The sequence below is a fragment of the Equus quagga genome, chromosome 13, assembly GCF_021613505.1.
Source record: "Equus quagga isolate Etosha38 chromosome 13, UCLA_HA_Equagga_1.0, whole genome shotgun sequence".
In the NCBI taxonomy this organism is placed as follows: Eukaryota; Metazoa; Chordata; class Mammalia; order Perissodactyla; family Equidae; genus Equus; species Equus quagga.
In genome coordinates this window covers 103657032-103682645 of record NC_060279.1, presented here as the reverse complement: position 1 = coordinate 103682645, position 25614 = coordinate 103657032, and the positions used below count along the sequence as shown (strand labels likewise).

The window sequence follows — 25614 nt, the reverse complement described above, 5'->3', positions numbered from 1 at the left end:
AGTCTTGGCAGCCCGTGTCTGGTTTTCTCAAACTTTGCCCCGTGTGCCTTTCCTTCTGCTGATGTTGCTGTGTGTCCTTTGGCCACAAATCAGAGCCCTGAGTGTGGCCAGATGCAGATTCCTGTGGGTCCTGGAGAATCACCAAACCTGGGGGTGGTTTTGGGACCCCGAGACAGAGTCCTTTGCCTCCCAGCAGGCCTTGGGGTCTTCTTGCAAAGTGGTCTCTGCATATCAGGGAGTATTGTCACTGGCCTGCCCTGTTCAGGCCAAATCTGGCCCAGCTGTGCATGATAATTTCATATAACTAGACCTTTCTAGGAATTTGTAGTTTTATCAACAACAATCATTTCAAGGGGACTTTCCATACCTGCTTATCCTCTAAAACTGTTGGCATATTTCTTACTGAAAATATTTCATCTCTGCTACAACAGGCACCCTTCACATTGGTACACTGCTTTATCTCATCACATTGTCTACTTATTACTCTGCTTGGTCCCGTGATGTTTTCTAGTTGTTACCCTGCTTGGTTTCCGTGATGCTCTCTAGTTCTCGCCCTGCTTGGTTTCGTGATGCTCTCTGGTTATCGCCCTGTTTGGTCCCGTGTTGTTCTCTAGTTATTACCCTGCAGCGAGGTGACACTGCTGGCCCTCACTGTGGGCGGTGCTGGAATTCCTTTTCCCCGTCCCCGCCCAATGGGCGCGTAGACTGTGGCCAGTGTGTTTGCTGTCCCCTATCACATGTAATGAATCTTTTCTCGCAGTTCTGACTACCTCCTTACGAGAGACCCTTCAGAGTAGAATTGCTGTGTCAAAGGGTGTAAACTTTTTAAAATTTCTTTAAAGATACTGCTACGTTCTGCAAAACCTCTTTAGCCAGTAGAGAATGAGAACATTTTCTGTTGCAGCCCCCACCGAGAGGCCTGTGTCCAGCGGGGGCCTGTGGAATGGAGGGGAGGCTGTGGATGGCGGGGGTGTCCTTCCTTCTCTGGGGAGAGGGTGGGAAAGTCCTTTTGCACTCCTGAGCTGGGCGAGTCACAGCACCACCACTTCTCACACTTTGCTGTTCAACTCAGATCACAACTCAGCCAGTGCCTCGGTGACCTCTCGCTCTCTCTTGCTCTCTCTCCCTCTGGTTTGAGGATGCTATGGACGGATCTGTCGTGCAGGATTTCAAGCCCAGTCCCGAAGGACCTGTGTTAGAGTGCAGCGTCACGGCTGACAGCAGAAGGTGGCTTTCCCTCACTTTCCACTGCTCAGGAGCCGGGCAGGGCGGCAGGCCAGTGTGAGGCACACCAGGGATGGCTTTTCGTTTTTTTCAGGAAGATTAGCCCTGAGCTAACTGCTGCCAATCCTCCTCTTTTTGCTGAGGAAGACTGGCCCTGAGCTGACATCCATACTCATCTTCCTCTACTTTATATGTGGGACGCCTACCCCAGCATGGCATGCCAAGTGGTGCCATGTCCGCACCCAGGATCCGAACCTGCAAACCCAGGGCCACCAAAATGGAATGTGCACACTTAACTGCTGCGCCACCCGCCGGCCCCGGCTTTTCATTTTTTAAGCAAACGCAACCATGCTTCCCTGTATTGGTCTCATGGCTTCCATTTTGTGACAACTCTGAAAATTAAAAATGCTAAAAAGACAAAATTTATTGTGGCTGAGACACAGCCAGCCTGAATTTTCTTCATAGAGTGTCTTTTCCACAGTCCCACGTGGGGACTGTGGTAGCTGCTAGGGGCCTTAGCAATTTAATCCAGGCCCTCTGGGATGCAATATAATGTCACAGAGGAAGCTGAGGCCCAGAGAGCAGAGGCATGCCCAAGCTGTCACCTGGGAGGAGTCGGGGCTGGGGGACAGTGACACACTGACACAAGCCTCTGGGATGCATTTGCTTAAGTCCCCTCACATGGGTGAGAGATGGGCCTTTCGAAGACAAGGGAATTGCTTTAAAATGGATTTACTCTTACCTTGAGCAACAGCTACAAACCTAGTATGATAGTAAAAGCTAGTACGGTATTTAAGCTTCCTGGGAATTTATCTTATATAGAGGACAAAGATTGCTCCAGGATGCAATATAAGAAAGGTACATTTATATTATTTTTACTAAATGTACAAGAAAACATTTCAGAATGAAAGTAGCTGTCAAAATATCTTCCTGTAAGAAGAAAGACCTGTGAGCAGAGAAGGAAATGGCTGGTCCTTCTGAGGCGCGGATCTGCCCTTAGCAGAGGACAGTCAGTTATGGAACAGGAGAAATGACGCCTTTAACACCCTGGATGTGAAAGAACATACCTGGGTGGCCGAGGGATTAGAGCCTGCGCTGCAGTGAGATTCTCTCTGTTTGCAGGGAGAGCCCACTGCTCTCCAGGGGGCTCATGGAGCATCTTTAGAAAGATTCAGTTACAATTTTCCATCTGGGTCCTAAATATAGTAGAGACATTTTCAATGAAGAATTTTCTTTGGCTTTTTTTGTAGAAACCATAGGCACAATTGTCTGGATCATTAAGATCCGATGTTTTTCATTTTATTTCCAGAATTGTTGCAGCATCCTATGACAAAACCGTGAAGGCTTGGGACCTTGAAACAGGCAAGCTGCTGGTGAGTCTGCCCTGTCCCGTGGAAGCGTCACAGCATGGGCCTTGCTGGGCTGTAGGCAGCTTGGGCTGGACGTGGGGTGGGAAGAGAGCCCAGGCTTCCGGGAGAGAATTTTCTCAGAGACCCCAGATGATGGAGGGCGGGTGTCGGGGAAGGAAAGCTTCCTGCGGCAGCCAGAAGGAGGGCTGTTTGGAGGGTGGGAAGGACGGACACACGGGAAGAAGCGGAGGTGGGGGCAGGAGGCATGGCGTGCCAGGCCGAGGGAAGTGCACTGGAGAGAAGGGAGAGGAGACCCTCCCCTGTGGGGTGTTTGCACTTGATGAGGCAGGAAGCAGTGCTGAGGCCATGGGACAAAGGCCGCATGGCCCAAGCAGGAGGGTGCTGGGCCCTTCCCAGTCTGTTCTCCATCTTGGAGGCAGCCACCACTCACTCACCCAAACCACCCTGAGATCCTGCGTCTCTCCCGCCCCCAGACCCAAGCAGCCCCGGCCTGCTCAGGGACCTCCTCAGGGCCTCCTGTCCCATGGCCGACACCCTCTGACCAGCAGCTCCATCGCCTCTCCTCTCCCTTCCTCCTCTTTTCTCTTCTTAAAAAACAATCTTTCTTCTTAGTGCAAAGATCAATTGACATTCGTTGTAAAAAATTTTTAGGAAGACAAGATAAGCGAAGTTTAAAAAAAAAAAAACCCAGCAATAAAAACTGTACAACCCCCAGAAGTTATAGTGGACATCTTGGTGTCTCTTTTCCTATACGTGTTTGCATATGAACACAGGCAAGTATGTTCTGTACGCAACATAGTGTCATGATATACACACTTTCTGGACCCTGACTTTTTTCCCACTTAAGGAATGGTGAATAAGCATCCGTCGACATCATCCTTTTTAATGGACACGTGGATTCCCCAAGGTAGATAGGTCGTGTGTATTTCTCCATCCTTGTTCGAGGACGTTAAGGCTGCTTTCCCTTTTCTCCATCGTAAACAATGCTACGATGAGGAAAGTTTGTGTATCATTTTTTAATGCCCCGATCTCTTTTAGGGTATATAGCTGGATTTTATTGCTAATTTGGTATAGAAACATGGAGCTTTTTAAATCACCTTCCAGAAACCTGTGCCATCTCATACCCTAAGCACCGGAGGAGAGCTCACCGTCCCCTCCCCTTACATGCCAGATACCATGATTTAAAATTTTTTTAGCCAGTTTGGTAGGTGAAAAATAAGATTAGCATTGATTACTCCTGATTTTGAGCATTTTTCCAAATGTTTATTTCGTCATTTGTAAATTTCCTGCTCTTGTCTCTAGCCAGTTTTTCTATTTGAAATGATTTTCTTTTTCTTTTTTTTTTTTTTTATTAAAGATTGGCACCTGGGCTAACAACTGTTGCCAATCTTCCTTTTTTTTTTCTGCTTTATCTCCCCAAACCCCCCCTGTACACAGTTGTATATCTTAGTTACGTGTCTTTCTAGTTGTGGGATGTGGGACACCGCCTCAACATGGCCTGACGAGTGGTGTCATGTCCGTGCCCAGGATCCGAACCCTGGGCCGCCGCAGCAGAGGGCGCGAACTTAACCACTCGGCCACGGAGCCGGCCCCTCTTTTTCTTCTTTAAACGTTTTTTTAGTACTTTTGTTTATTTTTGTTGCACAAGCCACCCATGCCACTTGCCAGATATAGGTCGAATTAATTATCCACTGCTGCTGGACAAATTACTAAAAAACGTAGCAGTTTCAAACAACAAGCACATATCTCACAGTTTCTGACAGTCAGAAATCTAGGAGCAGCTTGGCTGGGTGGTTGTGGCTCAGGTCTCTTGTGAGGTCACAGTTGAGACGTCATCTGGGGCTGCCGTCATCTGAAGGCTCAGTTGGGGCTGAGGATCCCCTTCCAAGATGGCGCACTCACATGGCCATTGGCCGGAGCCTCAGTTTCCCTCCAAGTGGGTTTCTCCATAGGGCTGCTTGCACATCCTCAGGACGTGGCAGTTCACTCCCCCAGAACAAGCGATCCAGGAGAGGGCAAGGAGGAAGCTGTGGTTTCTGTCATACACTGTCACTTCTGCCATGTTCTATTCACTGGGAGGGAGTCACTAAGCCCAGCCCACACTCAAAGGGCAGGGAATTAGGCTCCACTATTTGGAGAGAGGACTGTCAAAGAATTGGAGGGCCTATTTTAAAATTCTCACAATGGCAATACCATAATTTATAGCAGACAGAGAGAAGATCCTTTCCTTGAACATTGAGCAGCTCATTGTCCCCTTCTCGTGGTTTGGTGCCAGCCTCCCCCAGGGAACCGTGAGCTGCCCAAGGGGCTGGGGCTGCAGTGTCTTGTCCATGGTGCCAGGCACAGGGCAGACACTCAATAAACACTTGTTTATCAAATGGCACGGTAATAAAGTTGGCCGTTACTAGAACCTCGCTGCCAGTTCTGCTGGGTGCTCTCTCTATCCTTGGTCATCTGTCCTGCACACAGATGCGTTAATTACACTTGTTAATTAAATTGATTAGTTAAAACTAAACAAAAATTCAGCTCCTTATTTATACTAACCCATTACAAATGCTCCATGGCCACATGTGGCCAGTGCCTAGCATATTGGACAGTGCATCCATGGAACATTTCCATCACGGCAGAAAGTTCTGCGGGACAGCTGGGCTGGTGAGAAGACAACCTTTTGATTGTTGCCCCGTTTCAGTGGGAGATCAGTCACGAAACCTTCATAGCCTCCTGTAAGTTTTCTCCTGATGGTAAATATGTGGTCTCAGGCTTGGATGTGGACTGCGGAATCTGTATAACAGATGCGAAAAATGCCACCACTGTGTCACACATCAAAGGTGAGTTTGCATGGACTCCCTCCTCTGTTTTGTGTGCCTTGTTAACAGCTGCTTGTCACTTCCCTGACAGCCACTTCCCACTGCTTTATTTAGTGACACTCTAGTGGTGTGAACCCCGTCATTGAGGGGACACTGGTTGATAGAAGCCCCAGCAGTTAAAACCAAGACTGCTCCTCATCAGTGAAGCCCTGTCCAGTCTCACGCTTGTAATAAACAAAGCAATGCTCTGCTCCAGCCTCACGTGGACATTGAACTCCCAATCTTTCACTAAGTGGAAGCTCAGCCTTCACTACGCTTTTACCTGTATTTTTAAAGTACAAAAATAATCATGATTATTAATTCACATAAAGTGTTTATTCTAGTGTTTTACACATACTGATGATTAACAATATTATCATTATTAATTGTTAAGTAGAAAGAAACAAAGTAAGATGATTAAAAACAATAGAATGCCATCTATCGAAAAAAATCATCCTATGTCAACTTTCTGGCTGTGATCCTGTGTGATCATTATGCACGGTGTCACCATTGGGGGAAGCCAGGTGACCGGCACACAGATCCCTCCGTATTATTCTTTATGACCGCTTGTGGTTTGACAGTTCTCTCAAAACAAAAAGTTGGAAAAATGTGTGATCACTGTAAAAATGTTGGTAAGTGTGTAAAGTAAAAAGTGTAAGCCTGCTGTTCCTGTCTGGTCTCCTCTCCAGAGCTGCCTATTAGTAACAATGTGTTGCTGGGTGGCCTTCCTGAACTCTGTGTGTGTGTGTGTGTGTGTGTGTGTTTGCATACACACAATGCTAGCTCCCATATGGGCTTTGTTTATAGTTGTCAACACTGAGCCATGATACGTACAGCCCCATAGCTTGCATTTTCCCCTTAATGCATCTCCTCATACTCTACCTATCCTCACACCATGCTTCTCCATGCTCTGTCCCACCTCTGGGCCTTTGCACTTGCACACACTGCTGTTCCTTCTGCCTGAAACATTCCTCCTTTCCTGCGGCCCTTGCTAACTTCAGGGCCCTTCCTTGACCTCTTGGGGCTGGGCCAGGCTTCAGCTGGCCAGGAGCCGGGATGTGCTGTACCCTCCTCTCCTGGCCCCTGGCGTGCTGTGGGTCGTTGCCTGCAGCGGGGTGTCTCCTCATCAGACTGGGAGCTCTGTGGGGCAGGCAGCAGTTCGGCTGTGCTCTTGTTCAAAGCCTGGCACATAGTAGGGACTTGGGAAATATTTGCGTGAGTGAACAGTCCCTTGTGAAAGCTGGAATTGTGTTTCTGTGACATTGTCGCTGTTTGGAGGAGTGGGGGAGTCTCTGGGCCACGTGAAGTGTGGGGCCCAGAATGTGGAACATGCGTAAATGGTCTTTTTCCCTCTGCCTCAGATCATCATGAAAGGTCGGTCATGGCCTGCTGCTTCGACCCCGACAGCCAGAAGGTGGCTTCGGTCTCGCTGGACAGGAGCATTAAGATCTGGGATGTTACGTCCCAGGCCACACTGCTCACCATCACCAAGTGAGGGGGGCCTGGAGGTCGGGCATCATCGTGCAGCATGGAGGCGGGTGGCGGCTCTCATGCGTGCCTTCCTGAATTTGGCCTGCACGCCCTCAGCTGGCAAGCCGGTGTCCATGTGGGGCCATCTCCAACTTGCTCATGGGTGCTATGAGGAGGCTGGAGCTGGGGAAAGTGAAGGAGGCGCCAGGCCCGGGGAAGCCCCCTGCTGGGGTCTGTGGGCTGGGACAGGCCTCAGGTGCATTTGTTACACGGTGGGCCAGCCCTGGAAAACACTGCAGACTCCCCCTCACGTGTGACTTTCCAGCATCTCCTCTAAGATGGGAGATCTGATAATCCAGGGCCTGCGAGGGTCACCTATAGCTGGCCACCACTAGGTGGATGGCCAGTCCTCTCCAGCAGGCCCTGGAGTCAGGATCCCAGCACGCGTGTACTCTGTCACCCCTCCTGCTCCCCTTGGTTATGAGCCCTGCTGGCCTGGGCCAGGCTTTCCCATGGGGTCTGGCCAGGGGTTAAGAGTGTGCAGATGCCCATCCCTGTGTGACCTTGGAGCTCAGTGTCCCCACCTGCAAACTGAGCAGAGGTAAGGTCTGAATGAGATAATACACGAAGGTCCTTGTACAGGCCACACGGCGTTAATGAGAGTGACTCCCTCGGAAACCCAGTTCAGGAGGGGCTGTGGGACGTCCACACTGCTCCTTCGAGCTGCTCGGTGGGGGCAGTGAAGGGCCAGGGCAGCAGAGGCGGCCACAGCTCCAGCTGTGGGCAAGGATCGCAACCTGCTCCATTCTGTTGCCCCAACAGGGGTGGAAAAGGAAATAAGCAGAATGTCTACTGGTATTTTTGATTGACTTGAATTTATGATTTTCTGCAAATGTAGCTTTTAGCAAGAAAATTTAGAAGCAAGGATTCTCGGTGCTACAGGACAGGGCTGGCTCCATGACATGCCACCTCCGAGGTTACACAGGGGCCCACACTCAGAAGGACCCCACAGCTGATTTAAGGCTCTGCAGTCCACATCTTGAAATTCTTAATAATTTTTGAACAAGGGACCTTGCCTGCTTTTATTTTAAAAATATGTAATTTACTTTTTGAAAATGTAAAACATGCAACACAGTTCAAAACTAAAAAGGTGCAAAGGATAGACATTGAAAAATCTCTCTCTTGCCTGTCTTGTGACTGTTCAGTTTCCCCAGATGGCATCACTTTTTCCCCTTCCTGCCTCCCTGCCTGCTTTTCTTTCTTTTTTAACTGCTTTATTGAGATAAAAGTCACACATCATACAATTCACCCAAAGCGTTCAATTTGGTGGTTTTGGGATATTACATTATTATTTTTTTAACTGTAGTAAAATATATATATAACAAAATTTGCCATTTTAAGTATTTTTAAATCACTACGCTGGCATTAATTACATTTACAATGCTGTGCAACCATCACTGCTAGCTATTTCTAAAACCCTTTCATCACTCAAACGGGGAAAATACTTTGAGGATCACAAACAAAATGAAAAACATCCCAATTCTAACAGATTTTTTTCTTTTCAAACAGACATTTAAATTTGAGAATGGATAATCGAAAATTTTGTTAATTAAATGCCCAACATTAAAATCCGCTTTCATGACCCTGAAGACAGCTGAGGAGAGAGGGAGGGGAAAGGAGAGAGCAGCTGGAGTGCAGAGAAGTAGGGGCTAAACGGGAGGGGTGGGGGGTGCTGAGCCGCCCCGTCTCGGAGAGGATGCAGGCGGAGCATGAGCAGGAGACCCACTCTGTCCGCGTGATCCAGCACCAAACCTGAAGGCTCTTAGCCCCTTGACCATCCCTGACAGCTTCTCCAGCTGCTTTTGGGCCTCAAGCAGCCGTGAATAGTGCAGAGGTTCACAAGCGGGGGCAAGTTCGTCCCCCGTAGACGTTTGGTAGTGTCTGGAGACATTCTTGGCTGTCACAACCGGATGTGGGGCTACTGGCTCTAGTGGGTGGACTCCAAAGATGCTGCTAAACATCCCAGAATGCACAGGACAGCCTCCTACCACAAAGAATTATCCAGCACAGAATGTCAATATTGCCTGATTGAGAAATCCTGGAAGAGGGTGACACAGGGTGACACAGTGTGACACAGAGCAGTTAATATCTGGACCATGGTAAGCAGGGAGCAAAGGGATGACGTCCATTAGGTCTCAGGGGATCGGCTGCAATGCCCCCTCTGCTCGCCCCTTTAGGCGTGTCCTCAGCTCCTCTGGGCGGGAAGTGCTCATGTGTGCCCTTTCCATCTGTGTTTCAGGGCGCATGCCAACGCCATCTCAAACTGCTGTTTTACCTTCAGTGGCCATTTCCTGTGCACAAGCTCTTGGGATAAAACCTTAAAAATATGGAACGTCCATACAGGGGAGTTTCGAAACCAGGGAGCCTGTGTGACTCTGATGCGGGGCCACGAAGGCTGCGTGAGCTCCTGCCACTTTGCCAGAGACAGTGAGTAATCTGCGTGCAGGAGGACTCTGTACCCGTGGGCGTGCCAGGCGGAGCTCCTCGTGTTCCGCTCGCGTGGGCTCTCCTCGGTACAGAGGGGCGATATCCAGTGACGCCGACAGTGAGGGTGGATTTACTTTCCATGAGAACAAAAAACCAAGGGGGAGATTCACAGGCATGAGTTTACAGGTGACAGAAACTCAGTTCAACATGGCTTAATCAACAAAAGAAATTTCTTAACTCCTGTAATGGAGAAGCCTGGGAGGGAGCAGATCTCATGTCTGCTGTGGTTGGGTCCCGACGCTCAGAAACAGTCAGGAAGCCCGCTTTCCTACTCTGCCCCTCAGCTCAAGATGGTCTCCGGTGGTCCAGGCTGACAGAGGGTCCAGTCCTTGAGAAGAAGAGACCCTCTCTCTGATGGTGCCAACACAAGTCCCTGGAAAGGCTCCCACTGGCTCTGCTTGGGACACATGCCCATCTCTGAACCCATCATGTTCGGAGGGAATGAAAGGCTCTGACCAGCCAGGTCTGAGTGACTTGCCCACCCTCAGAGCCAGAGGTTGGGCTCAGCACCCTCTGAACCAGAAGAATTGAGAGGGGGTGAGGGGTGCTTCCCATGGGGAATTGGAAAGCTATTTCCGGATGAAGGGGCATGGATGCGAGCAGGGGCAGTGACAGGAAGCTGCCATGGCAGTTAGCCCCATGAGGGAAGTGACTGCTCCTGACACCTAGGAGCCAAATGTTATGCTCCTCCATCCTCGTGGGGAATGCGGCTGGTTCTGTGTGTGCGTTGGGGGGACCCAGCAGGTACACACACAATCGGGGCCTGGCTGGACAAGAGCTAGGGCGTCTCTGAACAACTTTCCCTCTTCAGAAGCAGCTCTGTGTGAGCCGGACCCCACTCCAAGGCACCCCACCAGCTTCTGTCTTTGGCTTCACCAGGTTCAGAGTCAGTTATCACTATTCGCGGATTCCATATTTGTCAATTCGCCTTCTGGCTAAAATTTGTCTGTAACCCTAACCCATTCAATACTCATGTCGCTTTTGTGGTCCCTCATGGCTACGCGCAGAGCAGTGAAATTCTGAGTCAGCCTGTGTACTCGCTCCCAGCCGAGGCTGAACAAGGCGACCCTCGGCCTTCTTGTTTCAACTCTCTTACCATCAAGTGCCTTTTTTGTGGTCTGTTGAGTGCCACGTTCTCTGTATTTTGAGCTTTTTATTGGTGATTTTGCTGTTTAAACTGGTTCCCTGGCATAGTGCCGAAGTGCTGTCCAGTGTTCCTAAGGGGAAGAAGGCCGTGGTGTGCCTCACGGGGCAGACGCTTGTGTTAGATAGACTTCACTCGGGCACGAGTTACAGCATAGATGGCCACGAATGCAATGTTTGTGAATAACAATATATATCAAATAAGGTGTCTTTAAACAGAAACGGACATCACCAAGGTTACGTGTTGATTGGATAAGGAAATGTTGCGACCAGAGGCTCACAGGAGCCGGGCCCTGTATTTTCCGTAGGAGCAACGGTTCAGTATGCGCTCAGTCAGCACTCGCAGTAGCTTTATAGAAGGTGACTACCGTGAAAAGCGAGAGCTGACTGTAGCTGGTTGGAGGTCATTGAGCCGCACCAGGAAGGGGTGTGAGTGTCCTCAGAGCGAGTCACGGTGGCATCATAAATGCATCCTCAGCCCGTTTTGGCCTCCCCGGAGCAGGAAGCAGTTGGCTGGGAATGTGACCCTCTGAGACTCTTTCGTTTTATGTTGCAGCCTCTATTCTCGTGTCTGGAGGGTTCGACAGGACTGTGGCTGTTTGGGATGTAGGAGAAGGCTACCGGAAGCTCTCCTTGAAGGTACAAGTGCCAGCATCAGATCGAGGCGCTCAGCTCCACTCCTTAGTCATTCCAAGCTGGGTGCCGGTGCCGGCTGCTGGGGGTACGTCAGTGGGTGAGGCCGACCTAGAGGTCCCCGGTGGAACTGGCATCTCTGTGGGGAAGGACTGATAAGAAACTAACAAATGAATCATCAACAGTGATGAGTGAAATGGAGAAACCACACAGAGTGGAATGGCAGAAAGAGACTCTGGGGACTAATCCACATTGGGTGGGCAGGGATGGCCTCTTGGAGAAGGTGGCATTTGTGCTGAGAAACGGATGGCAAAGAGGGACTGGATGAGTGAGGATCTTGGGGAAGGGCATTCCAGGCAGATGGAACAGCAAATGCAAAAACTTGGAGATGGGAAAGTGTCTAGGAACAGCAGAAATCACTGTGCAGAAGGACGAATGCCATGAGCTGGCACAGAAAGCGGTGAGGCTCCAGAGTGGCGGGTGTCAACTGAGTGCTTTTGGCTGCAAGTTAGAAGAGACTCAACTCAAAGTAGCTCTATAACATGGGGATGGATTATCCAGCACAGCAAGAATCCAGAGGTTAGGCGGTCCCAGGACTGGCCACTGTGGTGCCTGTGTTCCGGGTGCCCCCATCCTGAGATTTCTGCATACCCCCTGATCCTGCGAGCTCATGGCTGCCTTTGGCTGCGAATGCTTGCATGCATGAATCTCGGTCTCTCTGTGTCCTGTGACCCAAATGTAGACTACGTCCCCTTGATCACCACAAGCTACTGGCTCCCAGCGCTGGTCTCCACCCTTCTGCTCCGAGGGTTTGGAGAGGCAAACGGAGTTCACACAGCAAATGAGCAGCTTAAAACTGACTGTTCAACTGCCCTGTGTTTAAAAGTCCCTTTGTCCTCCAGCAGGTTGTCCTGTCTTCCCTTCTCCTCTCTCCTCTGTGTCTATTCTACCCCCAAATTCCTGTCCCTTTGTTACACACAGCAGTTTAACCTTCTCTGTGCTCCCTACGCTGTCTTCCTATCATACCACTCTGCCTCACCTTCCACCTCTTTCCATAAGGGAAGGCCAAACAGTGATAACGATGCAGGGCCCTCACGTCCTCAAGTGTCTGAACCAGCACTGGTCTCTGTCCCCTCTGACTCTTTGTCCCCGAGGAAAGCATCTCGCATTTGCGTAAGCCTCAGTGGATGGGTCCGCAGTTCCTGGAAGCCAAAGCCCCCTCACCAATAGCAACTCTGAGTGGCATTTTCTAGAACACAGAGTGTGAACAAAATCCTGCAAGAGGTGCTCCGGGCCCAGCTGGGATATCTTTTTTTTCCTGTCCTACTAACCACCAGAGAACTGTTTTTAAAAACACATGCGACACGGTGTACACACATCATAAGCCTTTACACTTTGTATCCCGCCTTAAATGTCATTGGTGAAACCAGGGAAGCACGATTAGTTGCTCTTAAACATAAGCAACATTGGTTCCTGGCTTTGTATTTTTGTTGTTCTTAGTAAAGCTTTTTCTCTATGTCGTCCCTAACATTCTATTTTTCTTCAGGGCCATAATGACTGGGTGATGGATGTCGCCATCAGCAGCAACAAGAAATGGATCCTGTCTGCTTCAAAGGTAAAAGTGGCCAACCTTTAAGTGACTTAAAATCTCTCTCACATTGTGAGAATTGGTGTTAGGGGAAGAGTTACTGTCAAGTAAAATTCCTGAGCAGCCTCTGTCTGAGGGCCACGCCGGGCCAGGCCAACCGCCTCCAGGGAGCTGCCTGGGAAGGTGGAAGGCAGGGCCTTCCATCTGCTCTTGTGGGGAGTTCCAGGTATTTCTGTGTCTGCACCACTGACATTTGAACTTTGTTGGAGGAAGGGCCGGTCTGGACTGCTGAGTGATGGAATCAAAAGGGGCCCTTGGAGGGGACGCATCAGCTCATGGACAAGCAGCAGAGACCCCCCGAGGTCCCCAGTGGGTCTTTCCCGCCCCGCTCCACTACACCCTAGGATTCCCGTCCCAATGGTGTGTAATGGCCACCCCAGGATATCCTGAGGGCCGTCCTCTCAGGGTGAGCACCAGAGAAGTGGGGTCCCACCTTCCCCCCACCTTTATGAGAGCCATGTCATTCTCTAGGCTGGGGATTTCCAGGTTTGTGAGACTGTGTGCAAGGCTCTGCCTACCATGACCAACTCGTGAGAGAAGCAACCCAGGATACCGCACGCCCAACAAGAACCCATAATCATATCATACATTATGAAAATTCCATGCCTATGTGTTATTACTTTAACATAAAAATATGAAAAATGATTATGTCAATTATATCTCCATAAAGCTGGAAAAAAGTGAAAGCACAGTACAAAGTATAAAAATGAGCGTTTATTTGAAATTTGAGCGTTTATTCTGTGTTTTTTACTTTTCTCTTACATGAACGCTATAATTTAAACAAAACAACAGGACTAGTTAACAGCAATAATTAATAGTAGGACTAATTAAACAAATATGTTTAGGAAAATTATAAAAATATTTTGTAATGTTCCTTTCTGTCTTCTGATACAGCAAATTATTTTGACTTAAAAAAAGGATTTATTGGCTATTTAAGTTTTGTAGGCTGTATTGTTGTATATTCTTATTTTTTTTAATTTTTATTTTTTTAAGATTTTATTTTTCCTTCTCCCCAAAGCCCCCTGGTACATAGTTGTATACTTCTACTTGTGGGTCCTTCTAGTTGTGGCATGTGGGGTGCCGCCTCAGCATGGCCTGACGAGCAGTGCCGTGTCCATGCACAGGACTCGAACCGGCGAAACCCTGGGCTGCCGAAGCAGAGTGTGTGAACCCAACCACTCGGCCACGGGGATGGCCCCTGTATATTCTTAAGATATATAAATGTAGGGCTTTTTGAAAAAGAGAATAGAAATACAATAGGATCAATTAAACAGATATTACTTATATTTATTTATGTATTTCTTTTTTCCAGCTTTATTGAGATTTAATTGACATATAACATTGTGTAACTTTAAGGTGTACACGTGTTCATTTGATACGTTTATATATTGCACAATTGCTACCACCATGGTGTTAGCTAACACCCCCATCATGTCACATAATTACCACTTCTTTTTTGTGGTGAGAACATGTAAGATTTACTCTCTTAGCAACTTTCAAGTATATAATAAAGTGTTATTAACTATAACCACCATGCTGTACATTTGATCCCTGAACTTATTCATCTTATGACTGGAAGTCTGTACCCTTTGGCCAACATCTCCCCATTTCCCCCGCCCCCAGCCCCTGGGAACCACCACTCTACTCTCTTTCTCTGAGCCCCGCTTTTTTAGAGTCTACATCTGAGGGAAACCATACAGTATTTGTCTTTCTCTGTCTGACTCATTTCACTTGGCTAATGCCCTCAAGGTTCATCCACGTTGTTGAAATGGGCAGGATTTCCTTCTTTCTCGTGGCTGAATAATATTCCACTGTATAGATACTACATCTGCTTCATCCGCTCGTCTATTAGGGTGTTTCCCTACCTTGGCTGTTGTGAATGATGCTGCAATGAACACGCGGGTGCAGAAATCTCTTCAAGATCCCATTTTCATTTCCTTTGGATATATACTCAGAAGCAGCATGGCTGTATCATATGGCAGTTCTATTTTTAATTTTTTGAGGCACTTCCAGTACCTGTTTCCATAGTGGCTGTACCAAGTTATATTCTCACCAACAGTGTACAAGGGTTCCCTTTTCTCCACACCCTCAGCAACACTTAGGTCTTTTCTTTTTGATGATAGCCACTCTGACAGGTGTGACATGATATCTCATTGTAGTTTTGATTTGCATTTCCCTGATGATTAATGATGTTGAATACAATTTCATGTGCTTGTTAGCCATCTGTATGTCTTCTTTGGAAAAATGTCTATTCAGTTCCTCTGCCCACTTTTTTTTTTTTTTGAGGAAGATTAGCCCTGAGCTAACATCTGCTGCCAATCCTCCTCTTTTTTGCTGAGGAAGACTGGCCCTGAGCTAACATCCGTGCCTGTCTTCCTCTACTTTATATGTGGGATACATACCACAGCATGGCTTGCCAAGCAGTGCCATGTCCGCACCCGGGATCCAAACTGGCGAACCCCGGGCTGCCAAAGCAGAATGTATACACTTAGCCGCTGTGCCACCGGGCCGGCCCCCTCTGCCCACTTTTTAATTGGATTTTTTTTTTCTTGAGTTGTGTGAGTTCTTTATGTATTTTGGATATTAGCCCCTTATCAGATATATGATTTGCAACTATTTTTTTATTCTGTAGATTGTTTTTTCATTTTGTTGGTTGTTTCTTTTGCTGTGCAGAAGCTTTTTTGTTTGATGTAGTCCTACTTATTTTTGTTTTTGTCGCCTGCGCTTTGAGTGTCATATTCAAAACATTGTTGCCAAGACCAACGTAAAGGAGCTTTTTCCCTTTGTTTTCTTCTAGAAGTCTTATGGTTTCAGGTCTTATGTTTAAGTCTTTAATCCATTTCAAGTCAACTTTTGTGAGTGGTGTAAGATAGGGGTCCAATTGCATTCTTCTGCATTTGGTTATTCAGTTTTCCCAATACTATTTATTGAAGACACTAACCTTTCCCCACTGAGTATTCTTGACTCCCTTGTCAAATATTAGTTGATCGTATATGTGAGGGTTTATTTCTGGACTCTCTATGTTTATGCCAGTACTATACTGTTTTGCTTACTAGAGCTTTGTAGTATAGTTTGAAATCAGGAAGTGTGATGCCTCCAGCTTTGTTCTACTTTCTCAAGATTGCTTTCGCTATTCAGGGTCTTTTGTGGTTCCATAGAAATTTTAGAATTTTTTTTTCTATTTCTGCGAAAAATGCCCTTGGAATTTAGGATAAGGATTGCATTGAATCTATAGACGGCTTTGGGTAGTAGGGACATTTTAACGATGTTAATTCTTCTGACCCATGAACATGGGACACATTTCCATTTGTTTGTGTCTTCCTCAATTTCTTTCATCAGAGTCTTGTAGTTTTCAGCGTACAGATCTTTCACCTCCTTGGTTACATGTATTCCTAAGTATTTTATTGTTTTTGGTGCTATTGTGAATGAGATGGTTTTCTTTCTTTCTTTTTCAGATAGTTAGTTGTTAGTATATAGAGATGCAACTGATTTTTACATGTTGATTTTGCATCCTGCAACCTTACTGAATTTGTTGATTAGTTTTGACAGTTTTTTGTGGCGCCTTTAGGATTTTCTACATATAAGATCATGTCATCTACAAACAAAGACAGTTTTACTTCCTCCTTTCTGATCTGAATGCCTTTTATTACTTTTTCCTTGCCCGATTGCTCTGGCCAGGGCTTCCAGAACTCTGTTGAATGGGAGTGGTGGGCGTGGGTACCATCTTCATGTTCCCATTCTCAGAGGAAAAGCTTTCAACCTTTCACTGTTGAGTATGACGTTGGCTGTGGGTTGGTCACATATGACCTTTATTATGTTGAGGTTTCTTCCTTCTATACCCGGTTGTTTTTTATTTTTTATTTTTTTATTTTTTAAAGATTTTATTATTTCCTTTTTCTCCCCAAAGCCCCCCGGTACACAGTTGTATATTCTTCGTTGTGGGTTCTTCTAGTTGTGGCATGTGGGACGCTGCCTCAGCGTGGTCTGATGAGCAGTGCCATGTCCGTGCCCAGGATTCGAACCAACGAAACACTGGGCCGCCTGCAGCGGAGCGCACAGACTTAACCACTCGGCCACGGGGCCAGCCCCCTATACCCGGTTTTTTGAGGGTTTTTATCATGAGTGGATGTTGTATTTTGTCAAATGCTTTTTCTGTGTTTATTGGGATGATCATATGATTTTTATGTTTCACTATTAATATGGTGTATCACATTTATTGATTTGCATGTGTTGAACCATCCTTGCATCCTAGGGATAAGTCCCACTTGATCGTGATGTATGGTCCTTTTAGTATTACTTATATTTAATATAAAACAATAATAACCTCATTTAATCAAGCCAGCATTATTCTGATGCCAAAGCCAGATAAAGACATCACAAAAAGAGAAAATTACAGGCCAGTATCCCTCATGAATATGGATGCAAATACCCTCAACAAAATATTATCAAACAGAATTCAAAAGAACGTTAAAAGGACTATTCGCCATGACCAGAAATAGCCGTACCATTTTGCATCCCCACCAGCAATGAGTGAGAGTTGCTATTGCTCCACATCCTCACCAGCAGTAGGTGTTGCCAGTGTTCTGGATTTTTGCCATTCTAACAGGTGTGTGGTGGTATCTCGTTCTTTTAATTTGCAAATCCCTGATGGCATATGATGTGGGCAATCTTTTCATATGCTTATTTCCATCTCCATATCTTCTTTGATGAGGTGTCCATTAAGGTCTTTGGTTCATTTTTTAATTGTTTGTTTTCTTACTGCTGAGGTTTCTTTTTTTTTTTAAAGATTTTATTTTTTTCCTTTTTCTCCCCAAAGCCCCCCAGTACATAGTTGTATATTCTTAGTTGTGGGTCCTTCTAGTTGTGGCATGTGGGACGCTGCCTCAGCGTGGCTTGACGAGCAGTGCCATGTCCGCGCCCAGGATTCGAACCAACAAAACACTGGGCCACATGCACTGGAGCGTGTGAACTTAACCACTCGGCCACAGAGCCAGCCCCTTACTGCTGAGTTTTAAGAGTTCTTTGTATATTTTGGATAATAGTCCAGATAGATGCGTCTTTTGCAAATATTATCACCCAATCTGTGGCTTCTCTTTTTATTCTCTTCTGTCTTTCTCACAGAAGAAAAGTTTATTTTTTACAAAGTTTAGCTTATCAATTCTTTCTTTCATGGATCTTGCCTTTGGTGTTGCATCTAAAAGTCATTGCCAAACCCAAGGTCGTCTACACTTTTTCCTCAGTCAATTCTAGGAGTTTTCTAGTTTTGTGTTTTACATTTAGGTCTGTGATCCATTTTGGGTTAATTTTTGTGAAGAGTGTAAGGTCTGTGTCTCGATTCAGTTTTTTGCATGTGGATATCTAGTTGTTGCAGCATCATTTGTTGAAAAGACTATCATTTCTCCATTTGCTCCTTTGTCAAGATCAGTTGACTATACTGAAGTGGGTCTATTTCTGGGCTCTCCATTCTGTTCCATTGGTGGATTTGTCTGTTCTTTCACCAACACCACACTGTCTTGATTACTGTAGCTTTACAGTGAGTCTTGAACTGAGGTAGTGTCAGTCCTCCAACTGCGTTCCTCTCCGTCATTATTGTGTTGGCTATTCTGGGTCTTTTGCCTCGCCATATAAACTTTAGAATCGGTTTGTCAATATCCACAAAATAACTCACTGGGATTTTGATTAGGACTGCATTAAACCTATAGATCAAGTTGGGAAGAACTGACATCTTGATAATGCTGAGTCTTCCTATCCATGAGCATGGAATATCTTTCCATTCATTTGGTTATCCTTAATTTTGTTCATCAGAGTTTGTAGTTTTCCTCACATAGATCTTATAAATATTTTGTTAGATTTATACCTAAGTATTTCCTTTTTCGGGGTTCTAATGTAAATGTTACTGTGTTTTTAATTAAAATTCCACTTGTTCATTTCTGGTATATAGGAAAGTAAGTGATTTTTGCATATTAACCTGCAACCCTGCTATGATCACTTATTAATTCCAACAGCTTTTTTGTTGATTCTTTCAGATTTTCTACATAGACCATAATATCACCTGTGAACACAGACTTTTACTTTTTCTTTCCCAATCTATACATGCTTTCTTTTGTTTTTTGTGTGTTCTTTGTCTTATTGCATGACCTAGGAGTGCTAATCTACTTTTTGTTTCTATAAATTTACCTCCTCTGGACATTTCATATAAATGTAATCATACAATATGCAGTCCTTTGTCACTGGCTTATTTCACTTGGCATAATGTTTTCAAGGTTTCTTCATTTCTTTTTACTGTTGAATAATATTCCATTGTATGGATATACCACATTTTTTAAATCCATTCATCAGTTGATGGAAATGGGATTGTTTCTACCTTTTGGCTATTGTGAATAATACTGCTACAAATATTCATGAATAAGTTTTTGTTTGAAAACCTGTTTTTTATTCTTTTGGGTGTATACCCAGGAGTGGAACTGCTGGGTCACATGGTAACAGTACATGTTTAACCATTTGAGGAACTGCCAGCCTATTTTCCGAAGTGCTGAACCCTTTTACTTTCCCACCAGCCGTGTAGGAGGGCTCCGATTGCTCCACGTTCTCACCCATCTTGTTATCACCTTTTTGATCGTAGTCATCCTAATGGTTGTGAAGTGGTATCTTGTACCTTTGCTTTGCATTGCCTGATGTTAATGATGTGGAGCCCCTTTTCATGTGCTGATTGGCCATTTATATAACTTTTCACCTTTTTGATGCATGTCCTTTGAAGCACAAAATTTTTAATTTTGATGAAGTCCAGTTTGTCTATTTTTTCTCTTGTTGCTGGTGTTTTTGGTGTCAGATCTAAGAAACCACCACTTAATTCGGGGTCACAAAGATTGACCCCTATGTTTTCTTCTAAGAGTTTTACAGTTTTAGTTCTTGGAGCCCCATCAGAAATCAATTGATCATAAATGTGAGAGTTTATTTCTGAACTCTCAATTCTATTCCATTGACCTATGTGCCTATCCTCATGTCTGTACTGCACTGTCTTGATAACTGTAGCTTTGTCATAAGTTTTGAAATAGGGAGGTGTGAGTTCTCTAACGTTGTTCTTCTTGTTCAAGATTGTTTTGTCTATTCTGGGTCCGTTTAATTTCTCTACGACCTTTAGGATCAGTTTGTCAATTTCTGCAAAGAAATCAGCTAAGATTTTCACAAGCGTTAAGCTGAAACTGTCAATCATTTGGGGGAGTGTGTCATCCTAGCAATATTGAATTTTGTGATCCATTGAACATTGGATGTCTTTCTATTTATTTCCATCTTCCTTAGTTTCTTTCAACAATATTTCTTATTTTTCAGTCTATACGTTTTGCACTTCTTTTGTTAAATTTATTTGTAAGCATTTAATTCTTTTTGATGCTATTCTAAATAGAACTGTTTATTTAATTGCATTTTCAGATTGTTCATTGCAAGTATATAAAAATACAATTGATTTTCTATCTTGCCACCTTGCTGAACTTGTGTAACAGTTCTAATAGCTTTTTAGTTGATTCCTTAGGATTTTCTATACACAAGGTCATGTAATCTTCAGATAGACACGGTTTCACTTCTTTTCCAATCTGGATGCCTTGTGTTTCATTTTCTCTCGCATCAGTGTCTTTCTGGAAGGTGAAAAAGCGTTTGATTGATTTGGAAGAACTTGCCTGTGTGAAGCGTGTGAGGCTCACACGTGTGTGAGGCTCAGGCTCCATGCGTGCTCCCACAGCCCCTTCTCCACCACACCCGAGCCCAGTCTTTTCTGTAGGTTGTGCGGTATGCTTTGTTCTGGTTATTTCCCCCCAATCTAGTTTTACGTACCTGTCCCTCTCTCATTAAACACAGCTGTTTAACCTCCTTTGTTGGTGATGTCTGGGGCAGGCTGGCATCGGCCTTGTAATTGTTCTCATTTTCATTATCTGAAGTCTTAGAAAACATGATCACAATATTCACAATGTTAAAACTTCTACTAGCATGATCTTGAAACAAAGCACAACAGTTAATCCACAGGCCAAATCAAAGGCAGACTGTTAACACTGCCAATTACGATGCAGTTAGGTTGAATACTTCACCACGTTGCTCAGAGGGATTCACAATAATGATTTATCCAAACTGCAGAAAACAGTGACAGCAACTACAGAAGGTGGGTCATCTGTGCATATCCTTCAGGTTAAAAATAGTTTGGCTTTCAGCTGCTATTTTTGGGATTGCTGTTGAGTTTTGTACTTTTCCTCCAGAACTTCCACATTCATCACTGAAAAATGAGATTTTTTTACCCTGCAAAGGGTTTGCTGGGACATGAGACTTACAGCACTAAAGTGGGATGGTGCTGGAGAAACCAGGGCAGGTGGTCACCCTCTCTCTGTTTCTCTGCAGGTCGAGGTCCTCCACACAGAATCTGGATGTGGGGCACCTCTTGGGTCCTCCCAGCACAGCGAGCCCACTTTGTGACTGTGGGTTTGCCGTTTGACTTGTTTTTAGGACAGGACCATGAGACTATGGAACATCGAAGACATTGATGAAATTCCTTTGGTAATGGAGTGCAAAAAGACCTTGGGCATAAAGGTGAAACAGGTCGGTATTGGGTAAAATTAAGCCCAGTGAAGGCTTTCATTAGTTCCCTCTACAAATTAATTTATTATTTGAATACACATTTACTGGACAACTGGGGAGAAACACCATGAACAAAAAGATTGAAATTCTTGCCCTCAGGGAGCTTACATTCTGAAAGGGGAGACAAATAATGAATAAAGAAATAAGAATTATGCGTAGTGAGTTGCACGGTGATAGGAAATTTGGAGAAAACTAACATGGGGAATGGGAGTGCTGGAGGCTGCTGCATTTTAAAGGGTGGTCAGGATGCATCTCACTGAGAAGGTGACATTTGTTCACAACTGGAAGGTGGTGAGGGAGTGGGCTGTGCAGATGTGGAGGGGAAGAACTTCCCGGCAGAGGGAACAGCCAGTGGGCAGACCCTGAGGCAGGAGACAGCTGGGCGTGTTCGAGGAGTGGAGTGAGTGAGCAGAAGTGGGAGATGAGGCCCAAGGGAGCAGGGGAGGAACGGCTGGGCACATGGCTGGACATCAGCTGAACCTCCTACACCCCGCAGCAGACCCCATTGCCAAGTTGCACCTCCAGGACCCTGTCTTTCATGGGAGGGGCTCAGGTGCCTGTTTCTCTAGTGGAAGATTGGGGTAGAGTGGGTACATCTCCTGCTTCACCAGGTGAGCCATGCTGGCCACAGAGCTCTCCCCAGGCAGTGGAGGTCTGCCCCTGCCGGGGCTGTGCTGCAGACACCGGGCTGCCACCTGGAGAGGCTGAGGACTCTATGCTGGGCCCTCTTGAATCCTTTGCCCCTCAGAATCCTGGAGCCACCAAGGCTTGTCTCCCCTCGGAAGGTCTGGAGGGGAGCCACTGCTCCTGAGAACGGCTAATTTTGGAACAGGACTGAGGGGCAGGGAGGTGGGGGGGGGGTGCCCAAATGGACCTCATCTTTGTGACCAGCTGGTCCTCAGGGTCTTTGTGGCCATGTTGGCCCTTAGGCCCTGGAAACTGACTGGCTACAGAGCAGCACTTGCCCATGTCCTCCACCTGCCAACAAGATCTGCCCCCTCTGAGCCCCGTTGTTCTGGGGTTGGGCCATGGGAAATTATTCCACAGAAAAAGGTAGGTAAACGATTTAATTTCTTTCTTGCAAAAGAAGGAAAAGAAAGAGACTGACCTGAAGCAGTAGCAAAGATTAGCCCTCTGCATTTGACTTGCCCTGAATTAATATGAGACCTCTTGGAGGCCAGATTTTCCAGAGGGCCTGCCCTGGTGGGGTTAGCCCCTGTCTGCTGCAGGCCCAGTGCCCAAGAGTGGGCCAGGTGGCAAAGCACAGGGCCTTGGAGTGCCAGGGCTGGGGCATGCCACCTTGCGGGCTTGTCTCAGGGGCACCGTGCTGTGGTAGGAAGCTCTGAGAGACCTCTGCCCATGGCGGGAGAGCCCACCTGGTGGTGTTGCTGAATTCTTTGTGGAAGCAGATGTGGTGAGAGGAGCTGCCGCTGTATCCGCTGTTCTCATGCACTTGAGCCAGAAACAGGCTGAGATGGAGGAGGATGCTCAGCAACTCCATCATTTTGTTAAAGTCCCTGCCTTGTTTAGAAGTCTTGCCTACTCGCCTCTCACGGTTCTGTAAGTTAGGGATGTCAGGGACTTAGGACATCCCCTCGGCCCCACAGTTCGCCCTGCAGAGCAGAGGACTAGGTCAGACACCCACCCCCTGTACTTTCCACGCCAAGTGGCTTGCCACTCCTGCCCCCAGGGCCTCCATGGCAGGGGACACGAGCTGGCAGTACCTGCACAGCTTTTAGTGGGGGAAGAGAGGGAGAAGCCTGTGCTCATTCTCGCTCAGCGGCCTGCACTTTCCACCCTTGTGGGGTCAGACCCCGAGACGAGAGGCAGCTCTGGGCTCGGCCCAGCCCAAGGTCACTGGATCTGGTGGGAGAATTTCCATTGCATGCCTTGATACCTCCTGACCAGCACCTCCTTTCTGCTTTTTAAAAATATTTCATGTCAGTGCGAAGGATGTGACAGGCCTTTCTCCATCTACGAAAGTGACATCTTTTCTGAAACAGTCACCCAATGCGTGTTCTGCCGGATGGAGGCAAAAGACTTGGCAGAGGCCTCATTGTCATCGGAAAGGGTGGGCTCACTGGCAAGTGAGTGCAGCCTGGACAAGGAGGACCATGGCCACTGAGCCCTTCGAGTGACTTGAGCACAGGCCACCTGTCATGGAGGTTTTGGGGCTCTGCAGGGACCTTTCTCTCACCCCTCCCTGGCCAGGTGGGCCTGTTGGACTGAGGCAGGGGCCCAGCCCTGGCTGGGCTCCCAACACCGTGCCACCTGCTCAGCTCCACAGCACCCTTAGAGACTGACTGCCTTGTTTTCAGTTTTCATGCAGAATAAATCTAGACTTGTTTGGGAAACAAGTGTGCGTGTGAATTCTAGAACATTTTTGCTGTTTCTAAGCCTTACGTCTTGGTGTTCATGCTATCTCATTTTTGGAACATATTCTGGACTCTAGAGTTGCCCTGTAACGCATATTTTGGGGGTTGGCACCAGCAGCCCTGAGGAAGGGCTTGTGGAATGAGTAGGAAGATGTGTGGGTCCCCTCTGTGGAGGACACCATAGAGTGGTAAGGCACTGTGGGTGCCTCCCTGGCCAACGCTCCCAGATGTCCACCTGCCCAGAGCTGAAGATCTGGTTAGGCAGGCGGGTGGTGGGCATTTCCATCACGGAATGTTTCGTGCTCTCCACCCCAGACTTTTCAGTTTCCAGAATGCCCATGCACAGCCTTCTTCCTGCTTCCACAGCGGATGGTACAACATAAATCAATTACTTCAGAAGCAGCGAAGGTTTCAGTTACACGTAAAGGGCTCCCTCTTCCGTTTGGTATGACTCACATGGTTTCCATCAGATAACATCAGCGTCTCCCTTGGTCCGTTTTTAAAGCTTAACTACAGAACTGACTTATAGAGCGTCAATTGACTGACATCCACTAATGGCGCCCCTGAGCACCGTCACCTGGTCGTCATTATTTGGGCGCGTCTTGCGCTCCTCAGTCACAGCCTGGGTGATTGCCCAGACTCGAGCTGGCTGCTCAGTGTTTACCCATTTATTTACATGAATGATGTACGAACGCGTCAACACGCCACTTCACGCCCTCCCAGCAAGGGGGCTCTCTCGCAGAGGAGTCCTCCTGCTGGTGGTCTCCGTCCGTCCCCGCAGGAAGACGCGCAGAAGTGTTCTCCCCGCCGCCGCGGAGGCTGGCGGGACTGTGGGGCCCTTGGGTGGTTCGTCGTTTTCTCCTGTTACAGATAATACTGGAGCGCACTTTCCTGTGCATCTATTTTGCAGAGTTTCGTTTCTGTGGGTGAGACTCTCCCGCCGGAGGAATTGCTGGGTGACTGGATTAGCAGTGTTTGGTCTTGCCGTTGCTCAAAGGCCCTCTAAAAAGTGTTGGGGCGAAGTGGCTGATGTGTCTGAGCGAGGAGACCCAGAGCAGGCGGGTGAGACGCCTGTGTGGGGAGGGCCTGGCCGTGCTTCGGCAGCCGAGACCTCCCCACTGACGCGGCGGCGCTCCAAGGCCAGCGGCCGGGGCCCTTGAGGCTCTCCATCCCTCGGCGCCTGCTCGGGGTACCCCAGCGCCCCGGACTCTGCCCGGGCTCAGGCTCCGCGGGAGAAGCCAGGGGTCTGGTCCCACAGGCGGGCGGGTGCGCTCCGGGGCAGGCAGGGCCGGTGACCCTGATGGTCCAAGCGCGACCGAGGCGGCCGCCGGCCTCCCAGCCGAGGGGGCCAGCGCGACGGGTCGGATGCGCGGTCCGTGCGGGGCCTCGGCCGGTGTGCGCCCTGAGCGGACCGCGGAGGAGCCCGCAGGCGGCCTCGCGGGACAGCCTGGGGGGCCTCCTGCGCCAGGCAGAAGGCGCGCACCTTGTGCGACCATCTCCCAAAGACGGGGCCACCCCGGCTCGGGTGCGACCACTAAAGAGACCGAAAAGTCAAGACCGGCTCGGCCTCTGTGCGCCGCCCGCGCCTCCAGCCTTGGGTCCGACCGGTCTTGTTAACACGCTTACTAGCCGGGCTCTGCACTACGCATGCGCCTGCCGCGGACAAAACTTGTGCGCATGCACTGGGCGGATGGAAAACCTAGTGATGGGGCCAAGATTCTCGCGGTGGTTGTGCGGGC

At 47.5% G+C, this 25614-nt stretch overlaps 1 protein-coding gene across 1 annotated transcript in view; it reads left to right on the top strand.

Annotated features, from left to right (window-relative positions):
* Positions 1-23762, top strand: part of WDR88 (WD repeat domain 88) — a 35426-nt gene extending 11664 nt beyond the window's left edge. The window contains exons 3-11 of the mRNA XM_046682204.1: positions 1139-1227; positions 2534-2597; positions 5284-5422; positions 6802-6931; positions 9210-9397; positions 11157-11239; positions 12780-12848; positions 21369-21461; positions 23446-23762. Of these exons, the coding sequence (XP_046538160.1) occupies positions 1139-1227; positions 2534-2597; positions 5284-5422; positions 6802-6931; positions 9210-9397; positions 11157-11239; positions 12780-12848; positions 21369-21461; positions 23446-23625 (1035 nt within the window). The 3' untranslated portion in view covers positions 23626-23762. The remainder of the gene's footprint in view (positions 1-1138; positions 1228-2533; positions 2598-5283; positions 5423-6801; positions 6932-9209; positions 9398-11156; positions 11240-12779; positions 12849-21368; positions 21462-23445) is intronic.
* The last annotated feature ends 1852 nt before the right edge of the window (positions 23763-25614 follow it).